Source organism: Rhinatrema bivittatum, chromosome 6 (assembly GCF_901001135.1).
Source record: "Rhinatrema bivittatum chromosome 6, aRhiBiv1.1, whole genome shotgun sequence".
Lineage (NCBI taxonomy): Eukaryota > Metazoa > Chordata > Amphibia > Gymnophiona > Rhinatrematidae > Rhinatrema > Rhinatrema bivittatum.
In genome coordinates this window covers 135852720-135870577 of record NC_042620.1, presented here as the reverse complement: position 1 = coordinate 135870577, position 17858 = coordinate 135852720, and the positions used below count along the sequence as shown (strand labels likewise).

Sequence of the window (17858 nt, the reverse complement as noted above, 5' to 3'; positions counted from 1 at the left end):
TTGTAGGTAACTGACTCTTGCTTAAACATCTTTTTGATGTGCTCCTGACGAAGCTGCATAAGCGAAACACCGGCCCGTGTAGGGCAACATGAAATAGTCGTTGGTTAAGAGTCTGCTGTTCTATGAATTCCATGGAGGACATTTTTAGTTAAAAGACAAAAACTCAAAGAAAAAATTTTGGAATATTAAAGCATTAAAAAATGATGAAGGTGGATGATTGAGTAGACCGGTTAGTGTCTGTTATGAGGACATATAACGTCAGGCTTGCTGACACCTTCTTAGGCTAAAATTTATTATATTTCGATTTCCACATTTTCTGTACTAGATTTCAATCACCCCAATAATGACTGAATAAATATAACATCAGGACATGCTAAAGACATAAAGTTCCTGGATTGAATAAACAATTGCTTCATGGAGCAATTGGTTCAGGAACCAATGAGAGAGGGAGCTATTTTAGATTTAATTCTTAGTGGAATGCAGGATTTGATGAGAGAGGTAACGGTGGTGGGGCCGCTTGGCAATAGTGATCATAAAATGATCAAATTTCAACTAATGACTGGAGGGGGGCAATATGTATATCTGAAATTCTAACCCTAAATTTTCAAAAGGAAAACTTTGATAAAATGAGGAAAATAGAAAAAAATGAAAGGTTCAGCTGCAATGGTCAAAAATGTACAACAGGTATGGACATTGTTTAAAAATACAATCTTAGAAGTGCAGTCCAGATGTATTCCATGCATTAAAAAGGTGGAAGGAAGGCAAAACAATTACCAGCATGGTTAAAAGGTGAGGTGAAAGAGGCTATTTTAGTAAAAAAAAAAAAAAAATCCTTCAAAAATTGGAAGAAGGATCCATCTGAAAAAAAGTAGGAAAAAGCATAAGCATTGTCAAATTAAGTGTAAAACATTGATAAAGCAGGTTGCCTCTGAGGTTTACGAATCTTAAACAAAGCTTTTCAGCCTTTACAAAAAAAAGTAATTCTGAGCAATAGCAGGTCTCAATAATCCATCTGTTTCACTAAGCTGAAATTTAGGTATGACAAATTCTGCCCACTGTGATTCAGTTCTGAGGACACAGAAGGTATCCATAGGTGTTCCACTCTATGCAGAACTGGAGATTAAACTACTTTCAGGTAAAGAAATGTCTGTTTTAAGACACTGGTTGCTGGAGATTCTCACCACTTTTAGAAGGAGGCGTGGTATATAAGGAATTAAGCTTAACTTTTTTTTTTCAGGAGTTCCCCAAGGCACCATAAGAGGGGTAGGAGCAGAATAGTGGCAGAACACCACAACAAGTTACTGACTCAAAAGAGCATCTGCACTAGTAGGTAGAAAGGGCTTTATGCAGCAAAAATCTGCAGCTTTTTGATGGAGAACAGATGACACAATTTGAATCCACAACTGCCTATCATTTTGTCAAGGTTAATGAATTTGATAGTTCTTCCAGATCACTAGCACATTAGGAGCTAGAAGCCCTCAATGACTCAGGCATTAGGCTGCTGGCTCTATCTTCAAATTTCATCTCTGCAAATGCCTTGCAAAGAGAGATAATTTGGCGAGATACTTGAGACTAGTCTTGAGTCAAGATGAATCAAAATCACAGAGACTTCCTGAGGTTAAATATTACTTTACAGGAAACCTAGAACACATATTTTTACAAAAAATGGATCCACATTACCTGAGACAAGTAAATCTTGGATATGCCCTAGAATTGGTTTCTCCAACACACTCATGTTTTTCTTTTCCGTGTATATCACCAGCAAAGACAATTGCTATACTGGCAACACTAAACAAATTAATAAAGCCAGTGCTGTTATGTCCTGCTCCATTTCAAAAGCAAGAGCAAGAATGTTAATCATTATACTTTGAAATTCCAAAAGTTATAAAAAGAATAAAATAAAAAATAAGGGATTGGCCCTTACAGACCAATTCTGGGTTTCATATCTATCTGAATGTGCTAGTCGTATCAGAGCTATAAATTAAAATAGACTATAACACAAGGAGTCAAGACATGTGCTCGGCTCAATACCGCCCCCCCCCCCCCCCCCCAAATAACACATGACACAGTTTATCGCTTTTGGCTTTATAACAGGCTGTAGTTTATTTACCTAACCCGAGCCCTAACAGTCAACTAACACTGAAACTTAACAATGATAGCAAACAACCCCCGCCCCCTTTAACTTTCCCCACCTCCCTCTGAATGCTTTACCACCTCGCCCCAGTGGTAAAGCCCCACCCCCCATGACCCCCCCAATTTGCCCCGCCTCACTACCAGCGGGGGCAAACCTGGCCTCGAGCAATACCTGCTCCAACCCCTCCTGCCAATCATTGTTTAACAAATCCATCCCAATGTCCGATAAATGGATCACATCCCCTCTGAAAAAACCCTCATCCACCCCCCACGCCCAACTATGCCGCACCCAAACCCCCCCTTCCCGAATCACCCATTTTCCAATCTGTTTATTCATCTTGGGCACCCCCGACTTCCATAAAACATCATCCTTGCACCAAAGCCGCACGATAATGTCCAACCAACCCATCTTGACTTGTGGTCAACATATGAGAATTTGAGATAAATCCTTTTTTACGCACGTCACCCACGCTCTATAAGTTTTAGACCACACATCGTTACCCCCCAAATGCAACAACAATATATCGGGCACCTCCCACAAGCCCTCCCTTTCCCTAGGAAAGATAAAAGCTCGTCCCACTTGCTGAACCAGGCGATGGTCACATTCTGGCTCTCGAGATCAAGGTGCTCTCTATACAGTCTCTTCCATGCCCGTTGCTGTGCCCAATGCACGTAAGAGTGGCCCACAATCCAGACGCACTCTTGTTTTCCCGCCGCCCTGACTCGCTCTGCAAAGAGAAAACACTGTTAACCGCAGAGCCTCCATGCCCGACCCCAATGAAAATGTCTGCCTATCTACCCTCCCCGCCTTTCCCTTCCCCTTTTAATTGTATTATAGGGATGTGAATCGTTTTTTGACGATTTAAAATATCGTCCGATATATTTTAAATCATCAAAAATCGTTAGAGCCGCGATACAATAACAATTCCCCCGATTTATCGTCAAAAAATTGTAAATCGGGGGAAGGGGGAGGGGAAGGGGGAGGGCGGGAAAACCGGCACACTAAAACAACCCTAAAACCCACCCTGACCCTTTAAAATAAATCCCCCACCCTCCCGAACCCCCCCAAAATGCCTTAAATTACCTGGGGTCCAGAGGAAGGGTCCCGGTGTGATCTTTCACTCTCGGACCTCCGTGCGTTGTAGAAATAGCGCCGGCGCTACCTTTGACCTGTCATATGACAGGGCAAAGGTAGCGCCGGCGCCATTTTGTTTTTTTGTCCCCTGATGGAAGGAGCATAGGAGATCGCTCCCGGACCCCCAGGGACTTTTGGCCAGCTTGGGGGGGCCTCCTGACCCCCACAAGACTTGCCAAAAGTCCAGCGGGGGTCTGGAACGATCTCCTACCGCAAATCGTTTTTCCGTACGGAAAAACGATTCGACTGCAGGAGGTCGTTCCGGACCCCTGCTGGACCCCCAGGGACATTTGGCCAGCTTGGGGGGGCCTCCTTACCCCCACAAGACTTGCCAAAAGTCCAGCGGGGGTCCGGAACGACCTCCTGCAGTTGAATCATGTTGCCGTACATACCGGTGCGCCTATTTTGCATAAGTCCCGGGGCTTCGTAAAAGGGATGGGAGGGGGCATGTCTGGGGGCATGGTGACGGTTCGGGAGCTGGCCGGGAGGGCGGTCCCAAGTCTCACAGCACTGCGTAACTTGCCCAACAAAGGTAGGGGGGATTTAGGTAGGACTAGGGGGTGGGGTAGATAGGGGAAGGAATGGGAAGGTGGGGGGACAAGGAAGGAAAGTTCCCTCCGAGGGAGGGAACAGAGGCAGGCTGCACGGTTCGGCGCGCACAGGCTGCCGATTTTGCGCAGCCTTGTGCACGCTGACCCCGGATTTTATATGATACGTGCGGCTATAAAATCCAGCGTACTTATTTAAGATCTACCTCATAATGTATACTGAGATGCTAGTTCCTGAGGGATGCAGGAAGGCAGTTCAGCAGTGCATAGAGTTTCCTCTTATAATACTGGACACACACACACCAATTTACAGGTTATGGGCGGAGTGTAAGGATGAAAGGAGTGTGGCCACACAAGAAGATAGGAGGTGTAGGATGGAGGGAGGTGCTATATAGGGGAGAGAAGACTGCTGCACAGTAGGGGTGGTATCCCAAAAAAAAAAATGTGTTGCATTTTGAATTTCGTTCAGGGCTGGGCCATTTCAGGTCCACCCTAGGTTGTTTTTTTTTTTTATTTCATAACTAAAAAATACCCCAGAACCCACTCTCAAGCCTTTCCCATTATTAAGTGATTCAACCCTGACCACTCTAGCCCACCCTCCCGAGCTCCCCCTGACTCACCAAAATGTTCCTGGTGGTCTAGCAGGGGTCCGGGAGAAACGTCTCACTCATTGGCCAGCAGCTGTCATTATTCAAAAGGGGCCCAAGACTTGCCTCTATCATGTGACAGGGGCTGCCCAATGGCAGCGGGAGCCCCTATCACAAGATTGGGACAAAGGGTCAGCCAGCGTCATTTTGAATAATGGCAGCTGCCAGCACGGGAGTAGAAGGTTGCTCCCAGGCCCCTACTAGACCACCAGGAACATTTTGGTGAGTCCATTGGAGCTCAGGAGGGTGGGTTAAAGTGGTCGGGGTTCAAATGCTTATTAAAAGGGAAGGGTTGGGAGAGGGTTCTGGATACAGGGTTTTTAAAAAAATAAATACATTGCATCTTTAAAAAAAACACAAACAAAAGAAAAAACACAAACAATTTCATAGATTTTCTTTCATTTTTTAGTCCAAGGAAATGCAAATGAATCCCCACCCCTACTGCACATTAGAGAGAGAGAGAGAGAGAAGGGAGATAGGGATAGAGAAGAGAGGGATGGAGGTCTCTATAAATATTAATTTCCTATTCTACTCTTTTTCAGTCACCTTCGAGTTGGGATCACATGTAGTTCGATTTCCTGTGGTTATCCGACAACCAAACATTGCAAAGTTATATGATCCTGGAGCAGGTAAATCTCCAACGCTAATATTAATTAAAACTCATATTTCATTGTGGAACAGGGAGGTTCATCATAGGATTTCTGTGCGTGTCCTTTTATCTCCACTTTGTAATTTGTATTTGGATATTGGATTTCATTGGTTAAATGCTTCCTTACATCTTTACAGATCCAATAGAACATTAAGATCGGCTTCTACACATACCATCGGTTAAGGGCGCTCACCTGAGTGAAGTCAGGGAGAGATCTATCTCCATAGCTGGTCCCAAATTCTGGAACACCATGCCAGTCGAGCTAAGACTTGAACCAGATATTACAAACTTCAAAAAGGCATTAAAAATATGGCTATCCGGCATTGCTTTTAACAGGGAAACATCGTAACAGTGAAGTTACATTAACCTTGCTACATGTCATCATGTTTCCATAGATAGGAAAAGACAGCAGGACAATATTATAGCAGCTGAGTCTATTTCAATTTTGTATTTTAAGTACGATTTTTAATGTAGTTTATGTGTGTTGCTTATTTGTCATTACATACCTGTATTTTTAAATTATTGTGAACCGCCAAGATTGTCTTACCAGATTGACGGTATACAAATAAAATAATAATAATTGCTTGTCTTTCCAAGCTCATACTAAAGGCAAGATACAATTCAGGTAGAGTAGGTAGTTCCTTGCCCCAGTGTGCTTATAATCTAAGTTGGTACCTGAGATAAAGGAAGACAAAATTACTTGTTCATGGTCACAAGGAACATCAGCGGGAGAAATGGAATTTGACCCTGGTTCTCCATATGTTGCTCTAACCACTAAGCCCCTCCTCCACTCCACCTTATGGCCTTTCATCCCTTCAAGCCCCAGTTCGGGAACTTCCTCTCCCTCCTAACTTAATTCTGCCGCAGCACTTCTCTGTCCCTATACTTCTCCTCCTGGCCAGCCTGTGATTTAGAACGTTTCAATGCCACATTACTCTTGGTACTTTCATTCCTGTCCTGTGTCGACTGACAAATGACCTCTCCCTCTCTTTTTACCTCAGTTGAGAGCGTTTTCTTTTCTTTTGATGATTCAGCACCAAGTGGAAAGGAATAAGCCCAAGTTATGTATATTTTTCAGTTGTTTACTATTGTATATGAACTTTGTTACTGTCAACTTTGTAGTGCCACAGTGGATGATGCATATTACCATAGTTCACAATCATATAGTTACAGCCTATATTCTGTTTTATGCTTTGCCAGAAGGGTACATGAAATGTGCTGTGCAGGAACTTTTCTGGCAGATGTTCCTTGCAATTTGGCAAGTGCATTTCCTGGGAGTGCTTTGGAGAGAGACAGGAAATAAACTCTCTTCAGGGACAGAATCACTGAGAGTGGAGATTAACTGCAGAAATGTCTGAAGCTAGGGAGCAATCCCAATGATTTACCCTTGAGGACAGGACCACTACAACTGGAGTCTAACTCCAGAGATTCCATCTTGGTGACAGGCTCGCTGAGAATGAGGAATAACTCTAGTGGTGCCCCCTTGTGTTCAGGACTCCTTAACTGGGGGATAACCCCAACAATAACCCCTCAAGAACTGAACATCTGAGACTGGGATCCAACTCCTGCAATTCCCCTTTAGGGTACAGGACCACCTGAGACTGGGGACTAATCCCAGCGATTACCCTCAGAAACAAAACCCTGTGACTCGCAATGACCCTAGCGAGCGCTTCTCAGAGATTTGATACCCTAAGATGAAAGAATCCTGCATTTATTTTTGCCTTTCTTTTTTTGCAGACAAGAAAATCAGCTCATTGGTGACAATTACCACAAAGACTTTTCTCCGTTATCATAAACTGCGAATTTTAATTAAAAGTATTCGTCAGTATTATCCAGACATGACAATAATTGTTGCAGATGACAGTGATCCCCCTGAAAAACTGCAGGAACCCCACGTGGAACAATATTTCATGCCATATGCAAAGGTACCTTCAGTCCTAGAGAATTGAGGAGGGAATAACCAGGAAAGTAATTTGTATGGTTATGAAATTTTAACTTTGCTGTGAGCAGGGACAGATTGGCCTATTGGGGGATCGGGCATCCCCCGGTGTGCTGATGAAGCTGGTCACATGATATTTGGAATAGGCATTTCCTCTGTTGTTCTATGTCCATGTGCTCTGGTGTGCAGAGTGAAGAGCCAGACATTAGCAGCTAAAGGCTGTTGGTTGCTGCTGGAGCCCATGCTAGTGACGGCTGCCTCCAGAACCCAGGCCAGCAGCATCTGAAAAGTGAAGAGAGACTGCGGGCCACTGCCAAAGCCTAGACCAGTGGCGGCTGAAGAGTGGAGAGAGTCTGGAGGCTGCCACTGGAACCTAGACTGGCAGCGGCTGAATAGCGGAGAGAGGCCGGCAGTGGTTGAATATCAAAGAGAGGCTGCGCGTCTGCCGCTGGAGTCCATGCCTGCTGGGCTGAAGAATGAAAAGAGGCCCCACATGAGAAAAAGGCAGCTTTTGTGTGTGTGTGTGTGTGTGTGTGTGTGTGTGTGTTTGTGTGAGAGGCAGCTTATTTTTATGAGACAGAAGGGAAGCTTGTGTATGTGGTTTTGCATTTTGTTAATCCATGACAATCTCACAATGACTGGAAATCAAATGTTTCTAGGTATGGAAAGCAGGGTATATTTTTTTTATCCTTATTTGTTTTAAATATTGGGTGTTATTTTATGCATCTACTCATTTTTTCAATATTTTATTGGTATTGGGAAATTTTAAAAAATAGTTTTGAAATATGTGTTGTTTTTATTAGCATTTACTGTATTTATTGGTTTGGTTATACTATTATATTTTATATTTCTTAGTTTTTATTGTTCAATGTTCTATGAGCAATAGTAATGTTTGTTTTTTATTGTTGCACTGCATACAGAGTCTGGCTTGTTGCATTTTCCAGTTTAGTTTTATTGTCTGCACATTCCTTTTTATGTTCTTTTTATTCTGCATTTGATGAGGGTCTGCTTGTGTTATGCATGTGTAACTGAGATCAGCTATTTTGTTAGCGTGTTTTTTTTTTGTAATGATCTATAGTAGCCTGGCTTGTTCTATTTTCCTAATAGGAGGGGTATTAGTGTTTTGGGTTATGCAGTGTTGCCTTTTCTAGATAGGTTTGAGCGCTGGCAGATAGTGATGTTTTCATATGGGAGGTTTACAATTTGTAATTTAGTTAACTCATGACTTTCTGAGGGCCAAACCTACAGCCAACACATATTACAATAGGTCTAATATAATATGAGTTCCAATTGTGTTGTTTACTTTTTTACAGGGTTTTCTGGTTGGTACCACAGCAGTGCTTGTAAATATAATATATATGTTGAGATATTTCTGTCCATTTTCATGTGGAGAGGTTGGGGCTGGGGGGGGGGGGGGGGGTGTGAAAGGCTGTAAGGGTTGCCTAATACCCTTGCACCAATCTAGCTCTAACTGCACTGGCTCCATGTAGGAAAGCAGGATCCCATCTGGAGCTGTGCTGCTTTGGGCCAGGTTCTCCCCAGCCTCTTTCTTGACCAGGGTTTAATTTTCTTTTCTTTTTCTTAAGCCCTGGAGGAAGCTGGCAGCATGGATCACTTCTGGTTCCCCCTTCTCTGGAGTTGGTTGGCAGAGAAGAGCCTAGGGAACCACAAAAGCAGCATTCTGTGTAGCACACAGTCAATATAAATGTGCTGGGGTGGAGCCTGACAAATAGAGGCAAGCTACTATCATACGGGCCGATACAGTAAAAATCGCGAGAGAGCGGGTGAGTGCCTGCTCTCCTGTGCGCGCGATATAGTAAAGTAATTTATTTAAATTAGGGTCCATGGCAAAAAGAGGCGCTAGGGACACTAGCGCATCCCTAGCGCCTCTTTTTGGACAGGAGCGGCGGCTGTCAGCGGGTTTGACAGCCGATGCTCAATTATGCTAGCATTGGTTCTCGAGCCCGCTGACAGCCACGGGTTCGGAAACCGGACGCCGGCAAAATTGAGCGTCCGGTTTTCAACCCGTGAACCGCGGGCCGATTTTAATTTTTTTTTTTTTTTTACTTTTTTTAACTTTTTGGGCCTCCGACTTAATATCACTATGATATTAAGTCAGAGGGTGCACAGAAAAGCAGTTTTTACTGCTTTTCTGTGCACTTCCCGGCACCGGCAGAAATTAACGCCTACCTTTGGGTAGGCGCTAATTTCTTAAAGTAAAATGTGCGGCTTGGCTGCACATTTTACTTACTGTATCGCACAGGAATACCTAATAGGGCCATCATCATGCATTTGCATGTTGCGGGCGCTATTAGGTTCGGGGGGGGGGGGGTGGATGCGCATTTTCGACGCGCTATTACCCCTTACTGAATACACTGGATACACTGTACTGAATACACTGTACTGTATCGGCCTGATGGAAAGAGAGGGGTGAGCCAGAAAGAAGTGCCTGTACAGCGTTAGTGAGGCTTCTGTCAGAGGTGGCAGGGCTTTGAGAGGGGAAGTTGGCTATGGAATCAGTGAGTCTGTAGGCGAGAACGGATGCCAAGAGGGAGTGAGAATGGGAAAGAGAGTAGGCTGAGGTTAGGCTGGCAACAAGCAAGAATTTTTACATAATGATGTGGAAGTGCTGGGGTAGTGGGCACTTGCTGAGTGAACATATGAGCAGCAGCACATCACCAAATGTCTTTGTATGTGCAAATGACCCACTGGTTGGCAGTGTGTTGTCTCATTTCTTGGCAATTGGTTCAACATTTGATTGGTTAAAAACATAAGAACATAAGAAATTGCCATACTGGGTCAGACCAAGGGTCCATCAAGCCCAGCAACCTGTTTCCAACAGTGGCAAAACCAGGCTACAAGAACCTGGCAAATAATCAAACACTAAGAAGATCCCATGCTACTGATGCCAGTAGCAGCAGAGGCCATTCCCTAAGTCAACTTGATTAATAGCAGTTAATGGACTTCTCCTCCAAGAACTTATCCAAACCTTTTTTAAACCTAGCTACACTAACTGCACTAACCACATCCTCTGGCAACAAAGTCCAAAGCTTAATTGTGCAAGCAACTTTAACTCCAGACCAGGATATATATATATGAGAGATGTAACCAAAATTGTGGGGGCCCAACAAATTGCTTGGACGGAAGGGGACTGCAGTCAGTTTGCTTACCCCTAGTCTAAGGCGTTGTGTAGTTAGTTGTTTAGGAAAAATATTAAATTTGTTGAAGATGTTTTCTCAATTCTGCCAGGCCTCTCACAGGTCGACAGTGTGGTTTTTGGAACTGTTAAAATATGTGCTACACAGAAAGCACACAAGTGAGTCACAGATATCTTGTGGGATGGTTTTGAAAAATATCCTCTGGGCTGATATTTTCCTGCAATCCACCCTTGGCTGTGAGGCATTTCAACTTATGGTGAATTAATTAATTGTTTTATTAAATGGGAATTAATTTGAAAGGTTTTATTAAGATTAAGGATTTTTTTTTTTTTTAGAGGAGGCATCAGTTTCTTAGGCAACTCATCTTTGACTCAAAAGCTCTATTTGCCTTCGTTTCCAGTCTCACTAAAGCTATCACTCCAGATATCCCACCCGAACTATCCCAGACTAAAGCAGAAGAACTGGCTCTTCATTTCAGCAAAAAAATCTCTGACCTCCTCAAGTTTTTTATTTATTTATTTAAAGTTTTTATATACCGACATTCATCAATGATATCACATCGGTTCACAGTGTAACGCAAACAGATGCCTGGGGTGGCGCTTTACATCGAACAAATATAACGTCGAACAAATATAACATGTTAACAAGAGAGTAATTGAGGGGGGGGGAGATATAAAGGGGAGTATAGCGTTAAATTATTATAAACAAGATTTGCAAGTATATACAATGGGGCGGATTTTAAAAGGAGCGCGAACAGCGTACTTTTGCTTGCGCATCAGACTCAAGCAAAAGTACGCTGGATTTTAGTAGATACGCGCGGAGCCGCGCGTATCCACTAAAATCCTGGATCGGCGCGTGCAAGGCTATCGATTTTGTATAGCCGGCGCGCGCCGAGCCGCGCTGCCTACCCCCGTTCCCTCCAAGGCCGCTCCGATTTCGGAGCGGCCTTGGAGGGAACTTTCTTTTGCCCTCCCCTCACCTTACCCTCCCTTCCCCTACCTAACCCACCCACCCGGCCCTGTCTACACCCCCCCCTTACCTTTGTCGGGGGATTTACGCCTCCCGGAGGGAGACGTAAATCCCCGCGCGCCAGCGGGCCTGCTGCGCGCCGGGCGGGTACGGAGGGCGGGTACGCCGGGCGGGTACGCCGGGCGGGTACCTGGGGGTGGGTATGGAGTGCGTGGCCATGCCCCCGGACCGCCCTGGGCCGTAGCCACGCCCCCGTACCCACCCCCAAAACGCTGCCGACACGCCCCCGAAATGCCGCGACGACCGGGCCCGCCTGCGACACGCCCCCGACACGCCCCCCTCCGAAAACCCCGGGACGTATGCGAGTCCCGGGGTCTGCGCGCGCCGGTAGGCCTATGCAAAATAGGCTCACCGGCGCGCAGGGCCCTGCTCGCGTAAATCCGGGCGGATTTACGCGAGCAGGGCTCTTAAAATCCGCCCCTCTATGTACAATAATGGGAGATAACATAAAATATAAAATTTGGGCAGAATATGAAGTGAGAGGGGGGGTGAAGGGAGAGGGGAGTGGGGAGGGAAAGGGGGGAGGGTAGCGCGGTGGAGAGAGATAGGGGAAGTTAGGTGTATGCTTTAGTGAAAAGCCAGGTCTTAAGCTTCCGCTTGAAAGTTTTTAGGCATTCTTCTTGCCGTAGTTCGACTGGCATTGTGTTCCAGAGAGTTGGCCCGGCGATTGATAGTGCACGGGCTCTCGTGGAAGTTAGTTTGTAGAGTTTGGGAGAGGGGGTAGGCATGGTGGCGAGATGAGGGTGTCTAGTGGGCTTATTAGATTGGTGGAGTCGGAAGGATTCATTAAACCAGTTCATTTCAGGATTGTATAAGGCCTTATGGATGAGAGAGAGAGCCTTATATTGTATGCGGGATGCTATTGGGAGCCAATGCAGGTTTTTTAAAACAGGTGTGATATGGTCATGTCTGCGTTAGTTGGTCAAAATCCGGGCTGTTGTGTTTTGCAATATTTGAATGGGGTGGATGGCGTTGTTCGGTAGGCCGAGGAGGAGAGAATTACAGTAGTCGGTTTTGGCGAAGATGGTGGTTTGTAGTACTGTACGGAAGTCGGGGGGATGTAGTAAGGGTTTAAGTTTTTTTTAAGGTGTGAAGTTTAAAGAAGCCGTCTTTTAGTATGTTACTGATGAATTTCTTCAGCGTGAAGTGACCATCGAGGATGATTCCCAGATCACGGACTTGTTGGGCAAATGGAATATGAGAAAGAGGGGGGGGGGGGGGTTCGGTTGGTTTTGGGGTGAGATGAACATGATTTCAGTTTTAGTGGTGTTAAGAGCTAAGTGGATGGAAGACAGGAGATTGTTTATGGATTGGAGAGTGTCATTCCAGATATCCATGGTTTTCGAAAGAGAGTCAGTGATGGGTATGAGCAGCTGAACGTCATCAGCGTAAACATAATGAGGGAGGTTGAGACTAGAAAGGAGGAAACAGAGGGGTAAGATGTAGATATTGAAAAGGGTAGAGGAAAGGGATGAACCTTGTGGGACACCTTGATTGAGGGGGATGGCATTGGATACGTGGTTTCCTAGCTGGATTTTGAAATTTCTGTTACTGAGGTAGGAATTGAACCAGTTGTGGGCAACACCTGTGATGCCAATTTCAGTTAACCGCTGTAGGAGAATGGAGTGGCTGATGGTGTCAAATGCGGAAGAGATGTCGAGAAAGGCAAGAATATAGGATTGCCCTTTCTCGAATCAGCTGACACCAAACATTAGCTCTCCCGATAACACATATCTTCTTCCAAACAAAGACACTCAGCTTAACGCATTCGAACCCATCACAATCACAGAGATACAATCGGTGCTGAAGAAAATGAAACCTTCATCACACCCTTTTGATCAAATCCCTTGCAAAATGCTTCTTCTCATCCCTGATACTATATCAAAAACCCTAGCCGATATCATAAACTGTTCCCTGGCCCAGGGTATCTACCCAGATGACCTAAAAACAGCCTCAATCAAACCCCTCCTAAAAAAAAAACGAATCTAAACGCATGCGATCCCAACAACTTCCGCCCTATTTCCAACCTCCCATTCATAGCCAAAATTAGGGAAAGATTGGTGAACACACAACTATCCAACTACTTGGAGGACCACAGTATACTGTCTCCAAACCAATATGGTTTTCGCAAAGCTGCAAGCACCGAAACGCTACTCCTCTCACTCACAGACTTCCTCCTTTCCGGAATCGATAAAGGCCAAGCATTTTTACTAATCCTCCTCGACTTCTCGGCGGCCTTTGACACCGTCAACCATTACCTCCTTCTAAAACAGCTGTCAAACATAGGAGTGACAGGTGCTACACTAACTTGGTTCAAAACCTTCCTGGAAAACAGAGGATATAGGGTCAAAATTCATAATACAGAATCCCAATATCACCCTTCCACCCGAGGGGTGCCGCAAGGCTCATCACTTTCACCCACGCTTTTTAATGTCTACCTGCTACCACTATGTCAACTACTCACAAAATTAAGCCTGAAACACTTCCTCTTCGCAGACGACGTACAGATTGTGATCCCTATAAAAGAATCAATCTCAAAAACAATGGAATACTGGGATAGTTGCTTATTAGAAATCAAACACCTCCTCACCAGCCTAAACCTAGTCCTCAATGCTTCGAAAACGGAATACCTGCTTATATCACCGGAAAACAACAACACACATTTAAAGCCACCAGCCCAAACTGCTCACGTAAGAGACCTAGGAGCCATCTTAGACAACTGTCTTAACCTCAAACCATTCATTAACCAAACCACCAAAGATTGCTTCCACAAATTACATATTCTGAAAAGAATAAAGCCACTTTTCCATGCTCAGGACTTTAGAACAATCTTACAAGCAATAATCTTCTCCAAACTAGATTATTGCAACTCACTACTACTAGGCCTCCCTGCTTCTTTTACCAAGCCTCTACAAATGGTACAGAACACAGCAGCCAGAATCCTTACAAACTCCAGGAAAATCAACCACATCTCCCCTATCCTCAAAGACCTTCATTGGTTACCGATCCACTACAGAATCATGTACAAATCCATCACTATCATCTACAAGGCCATCCACCAACACACTCAGCTTGACCTACAAATCCCCTTTAAAAAAACACACATCCGCTAGACCCTTCAGGGAATACTACAAAGAATCTCTTCAGGTTCCACATGCCAAAACCTACCAACACAAATCCTTCAGTCTCAGAGCTTTCTCCTCAGCAGGTCCAACTCTATGGAACTCTATCCCACCTGACTTGAGACAAGAACCATGCACTCTAACATTTAGGAAAAGACTAAAAACTTGGCTTTTTAAAAAAGCATTCCCAGGCCTTGATTAAAACCTCCACCCATCAGCACAAACTCATATTCAAAAATTGAAATAAGAGGATTGAAATAAGAATCCACCAACTACCCACTCCTACACAGCACCATACTATCATCCTTCACAACTGTATCATATATATTCATTTTTGCTATACAACTATATTAATTGATGCAATTGGCTGAAATGTAAATATTCTTTGTTCAGTTTCTCCCCCTTTCCAGATCCTAGTTAATTTTCCCTGTTTTATTGTAACTTTCTCACATCTATAATATTGTTTACTGTATTTGAAGTTTGAAATGGGAATATTAATTACTATGTTACTCTCTGCCTTACACACATTGTTAATTGTAAACCGGGTTGATGTGATTCTAGTCATGAAAGTCGGTATAACAAAATAATAAATAAATAAATAAATGTTCCTCTGGGTTTTCATTAAATTCAATAGAACTGGCCTCCAGTGGACTATATTCTCATGAGCCTCCATTTGCAATTACATGGAGGACTTTTTCCTTCTATATATCTCCCACTTAGCTCAAACATTACCGTGATAGTATTTGGTCAAAAGTCACATACCACATGTCTACAAAATCTGGCTCAGATGGATGCTAAATCTGGTCACTAAGTGCCACTGCTGAGCAGTAGCTAAGACTCCCTCACCACAGAGGCTGTGACTGTTGCCTTCACTGCAACCCTAGCTCTGGCCGGCTCAAGAACAGAAGCATGGCGTGGGAACCATATCTTCTACATAACAGTACTTACACCAAGGATTTTTATTTCCTAAACATAAATCATGTCAAATCACGCTCTTTAGTAAAATTCATGAAGTGACAAGAGGTGATGAGATTATAAATATGTGCCAGTGACTTAGGTAGAAGGAAGGAAAGAGATCCTACAAGGCAACTCTAAAGAAATGAGAAGTCAAGAAGAGAGCTTGGCCTTCAATATATTTTCTGAGATACTACTGTGGTCCCTGTGTGCAATAGAAACAATTGCAGAACGTAATGGTAAGAGCAATGGATGGCCCTACCATGTGACAGGGGCCGGCCAATGGCACTGGAAGCCCTTGTCACATGGTAAGGGCGAAGAGCCGCCAGCACTGTTTTGAATTCTGGCAGCCACTGGCCCGGGCATGGGAAATCATGCCCGGGCCCCCCGCTGGACCTTCAGGGACTTTGTTGATTCTGGGGGGTTAGGGAGGGAGAGGGGCCTTGAACAGGGAGGGCAACCATGGAGGAAGGGAGAGATTTACTGGTAGCTGACAGCCCCAGAGCAGAAGTTCGCTCCTAGGCCCCCTACTGGACTACCATGGACTTTCAGTGAGTTGTTTTTTTTTTTTTGGGGGGGGGGGGCTGTGCACAACATGTGTATAGTATGCGTATATAAGTCCAGCCAGCTAATTTATGCTGATTGTTTGGTATAAATTTCTTGACATATACACAAGTATATATGGTATTTCAAAATACTGCTGCTTGCATTCTTGTAAATGCAAAACATCATGATCACATAACACCTGTTCTCTACATTAGCTCCCCGTGTCTCTATGCATACAGTACAATATTCTCACGATCATTCAGAATCTCATGTACAAGAAATCAGCAATTTGGTTATGTTCAAGTTTTCGCATTTATCAACCTACACATCACCTTCACCTTTTGAAGTCCCATCAGTTAAACTAGCCAGGGCTTGATCTCACAAGGAAGTGTGCCTTTTCAGTTGCAGGTCCCACGCTTTGGAACTCTATACCAGATTCCCTAAGGCTACTATCCAATCCTAAGGAGCTCAAGAAAAAAACTGAAGATCTACTTATGTGCACTGGCTTTCAAACAATTAGAGCCAGATTTTAAAACTTATGCACGGGCGTAGATTTGTTCGCGCAACCCAGCGCAAACAAATCTATGCCCGATTTTATAACATGCGCTGCCGTGCGCATGTTATAAAATCCAGGGTCAGCGCGTGCAAGGGGGTGCACAATGTGCACTTTGTGCACGCCAAGCCCGAGGGGAGTCCCGATGGCTTTCCCCATTCCCTCCAAGGCCGCTCTGAAATCGGAGCGGCCTTGGAGTGAACTTTTTCTCTGGCCCCCCCACCTTCCCCTCCCTTCCCCATCTAACCCACCCCCCAGCCCTAACTAAATACCCCCTACCTTTGTTGAAAAGGTTTGCCTGCCCGAGGCAGGCGTAACTTGTGCGTGCCAGCGCGCCATGTCCCAGCATAGACCACTGTGTCGGAGCACTCGGCCCCGACCCCAGACCACCCCCAGATTGCCGTCGCACCCATGGACCGCCCCTTTTTCGAAGCCCCGGGACATGTGCGCGCCGCCAAGCCTATGCAAGATAGGTTCGGCGTGTGCAGGGGCAGCTTGGGGCTGCTTTTCGGGGGTTATGCACGTATCTTACGCACGTAACCCTTTGAAAATCTACCCCTTAATATCTGAGTGAGTCCTGGGTGAAAGCTATGGAAACAAAGAAGACATAAGTACCAAAGCCAAGAAGTGCACATATGCACCATTTGGCATGAGATGTACACTTTCAATCCCAATCAATGTGAGCATCTTATGCCAAATGATGTTCACAACTGTAGCAGCCTTGCCATTTAATGTAAGGTGAACTTACAGCTCTGGCTCAAGTGGTGTCTAGCCACTCAGCCATGCCCTCAAGCACATCTGGTTCCAGCCATTGGACAAAGTGCTCCTCCATGGGTATGAGCACAGTTGGACAAAGGGCTCCTGCACTGGTTTGCCATATGTATTTGTTGTGGTTAGCAACCTTTCTCTTCAATTGTGCCTTTATGTCCCGGTACCTTTGGGCCACCTGCTCCCCATTGCATTTCACACCAGTTCGCCAGGACATAGCCTGGACAATGGTGGGCCAATTTTGGACCTTGGATGCCCTCAAGGTCTTGGCTGCATGATTGCCAAAGAGCATGGCATAATGTTCCAGAACCCCTGCGATGATCATCTCATTATCCTCCTGGCTGTTCTTCAATCCCTCAGACAAACACACCCTGCTGTCTGGCTGCCAGAAACTGGTGTCACTTCTATTTCCAGAGAGGTGTTCTCCCTTTGCTCACTCTCACTCCTCTCTCCCATTCCTTCCTCACTCCCCTCCTGTACTTGCCCTTCCAACTCCCCTCCATTTTGCCCTCTCTGTCTATCCCTAGCCTGTCATCTTCATTCCACTGTATTCATCTGCTTATCCCCTTCCATCCCATATCCTCTTATTCCTTCCCCTCCCTACTCTTGACCTTGACCCTACTTCTACTCCTTCCCCTAGCCCTCCTGCCCTCATATTCCCTCCTCCTATCCTCCCT

At 44.9% G+C, this 17858-nt stretch overlaps 1 protein-coding gene across 5 annotated transcripts in view; it reads left to right on the top strand.

Annotated features, from left to right (window-relative positions):
* Positions 1–17858, top strand: part of B4GALNT2 (beta-1,4-N-acetyl-galactosaminyltransferase 2) — a 412142-nt gene that overhangs the window by 305154 nt on the left and 89130 nt on the right. For all 5 annotated transcript variants that reach the window (XM_029605962.1, XM_029605961.1, XM_029605960.1 and 2 more), the window contains exons 7-8: positions 5006–5092; positions 6850–7037. In XM_029605962.1, the coding sequence (XP_029461822.1) occupies positions 5006–5092; positions 6850–7037 (275 nt within the window). The remainder of the gene's footprint in view (positions 1–5005; positions 5093–6849; positions 7038–17858) is intronic.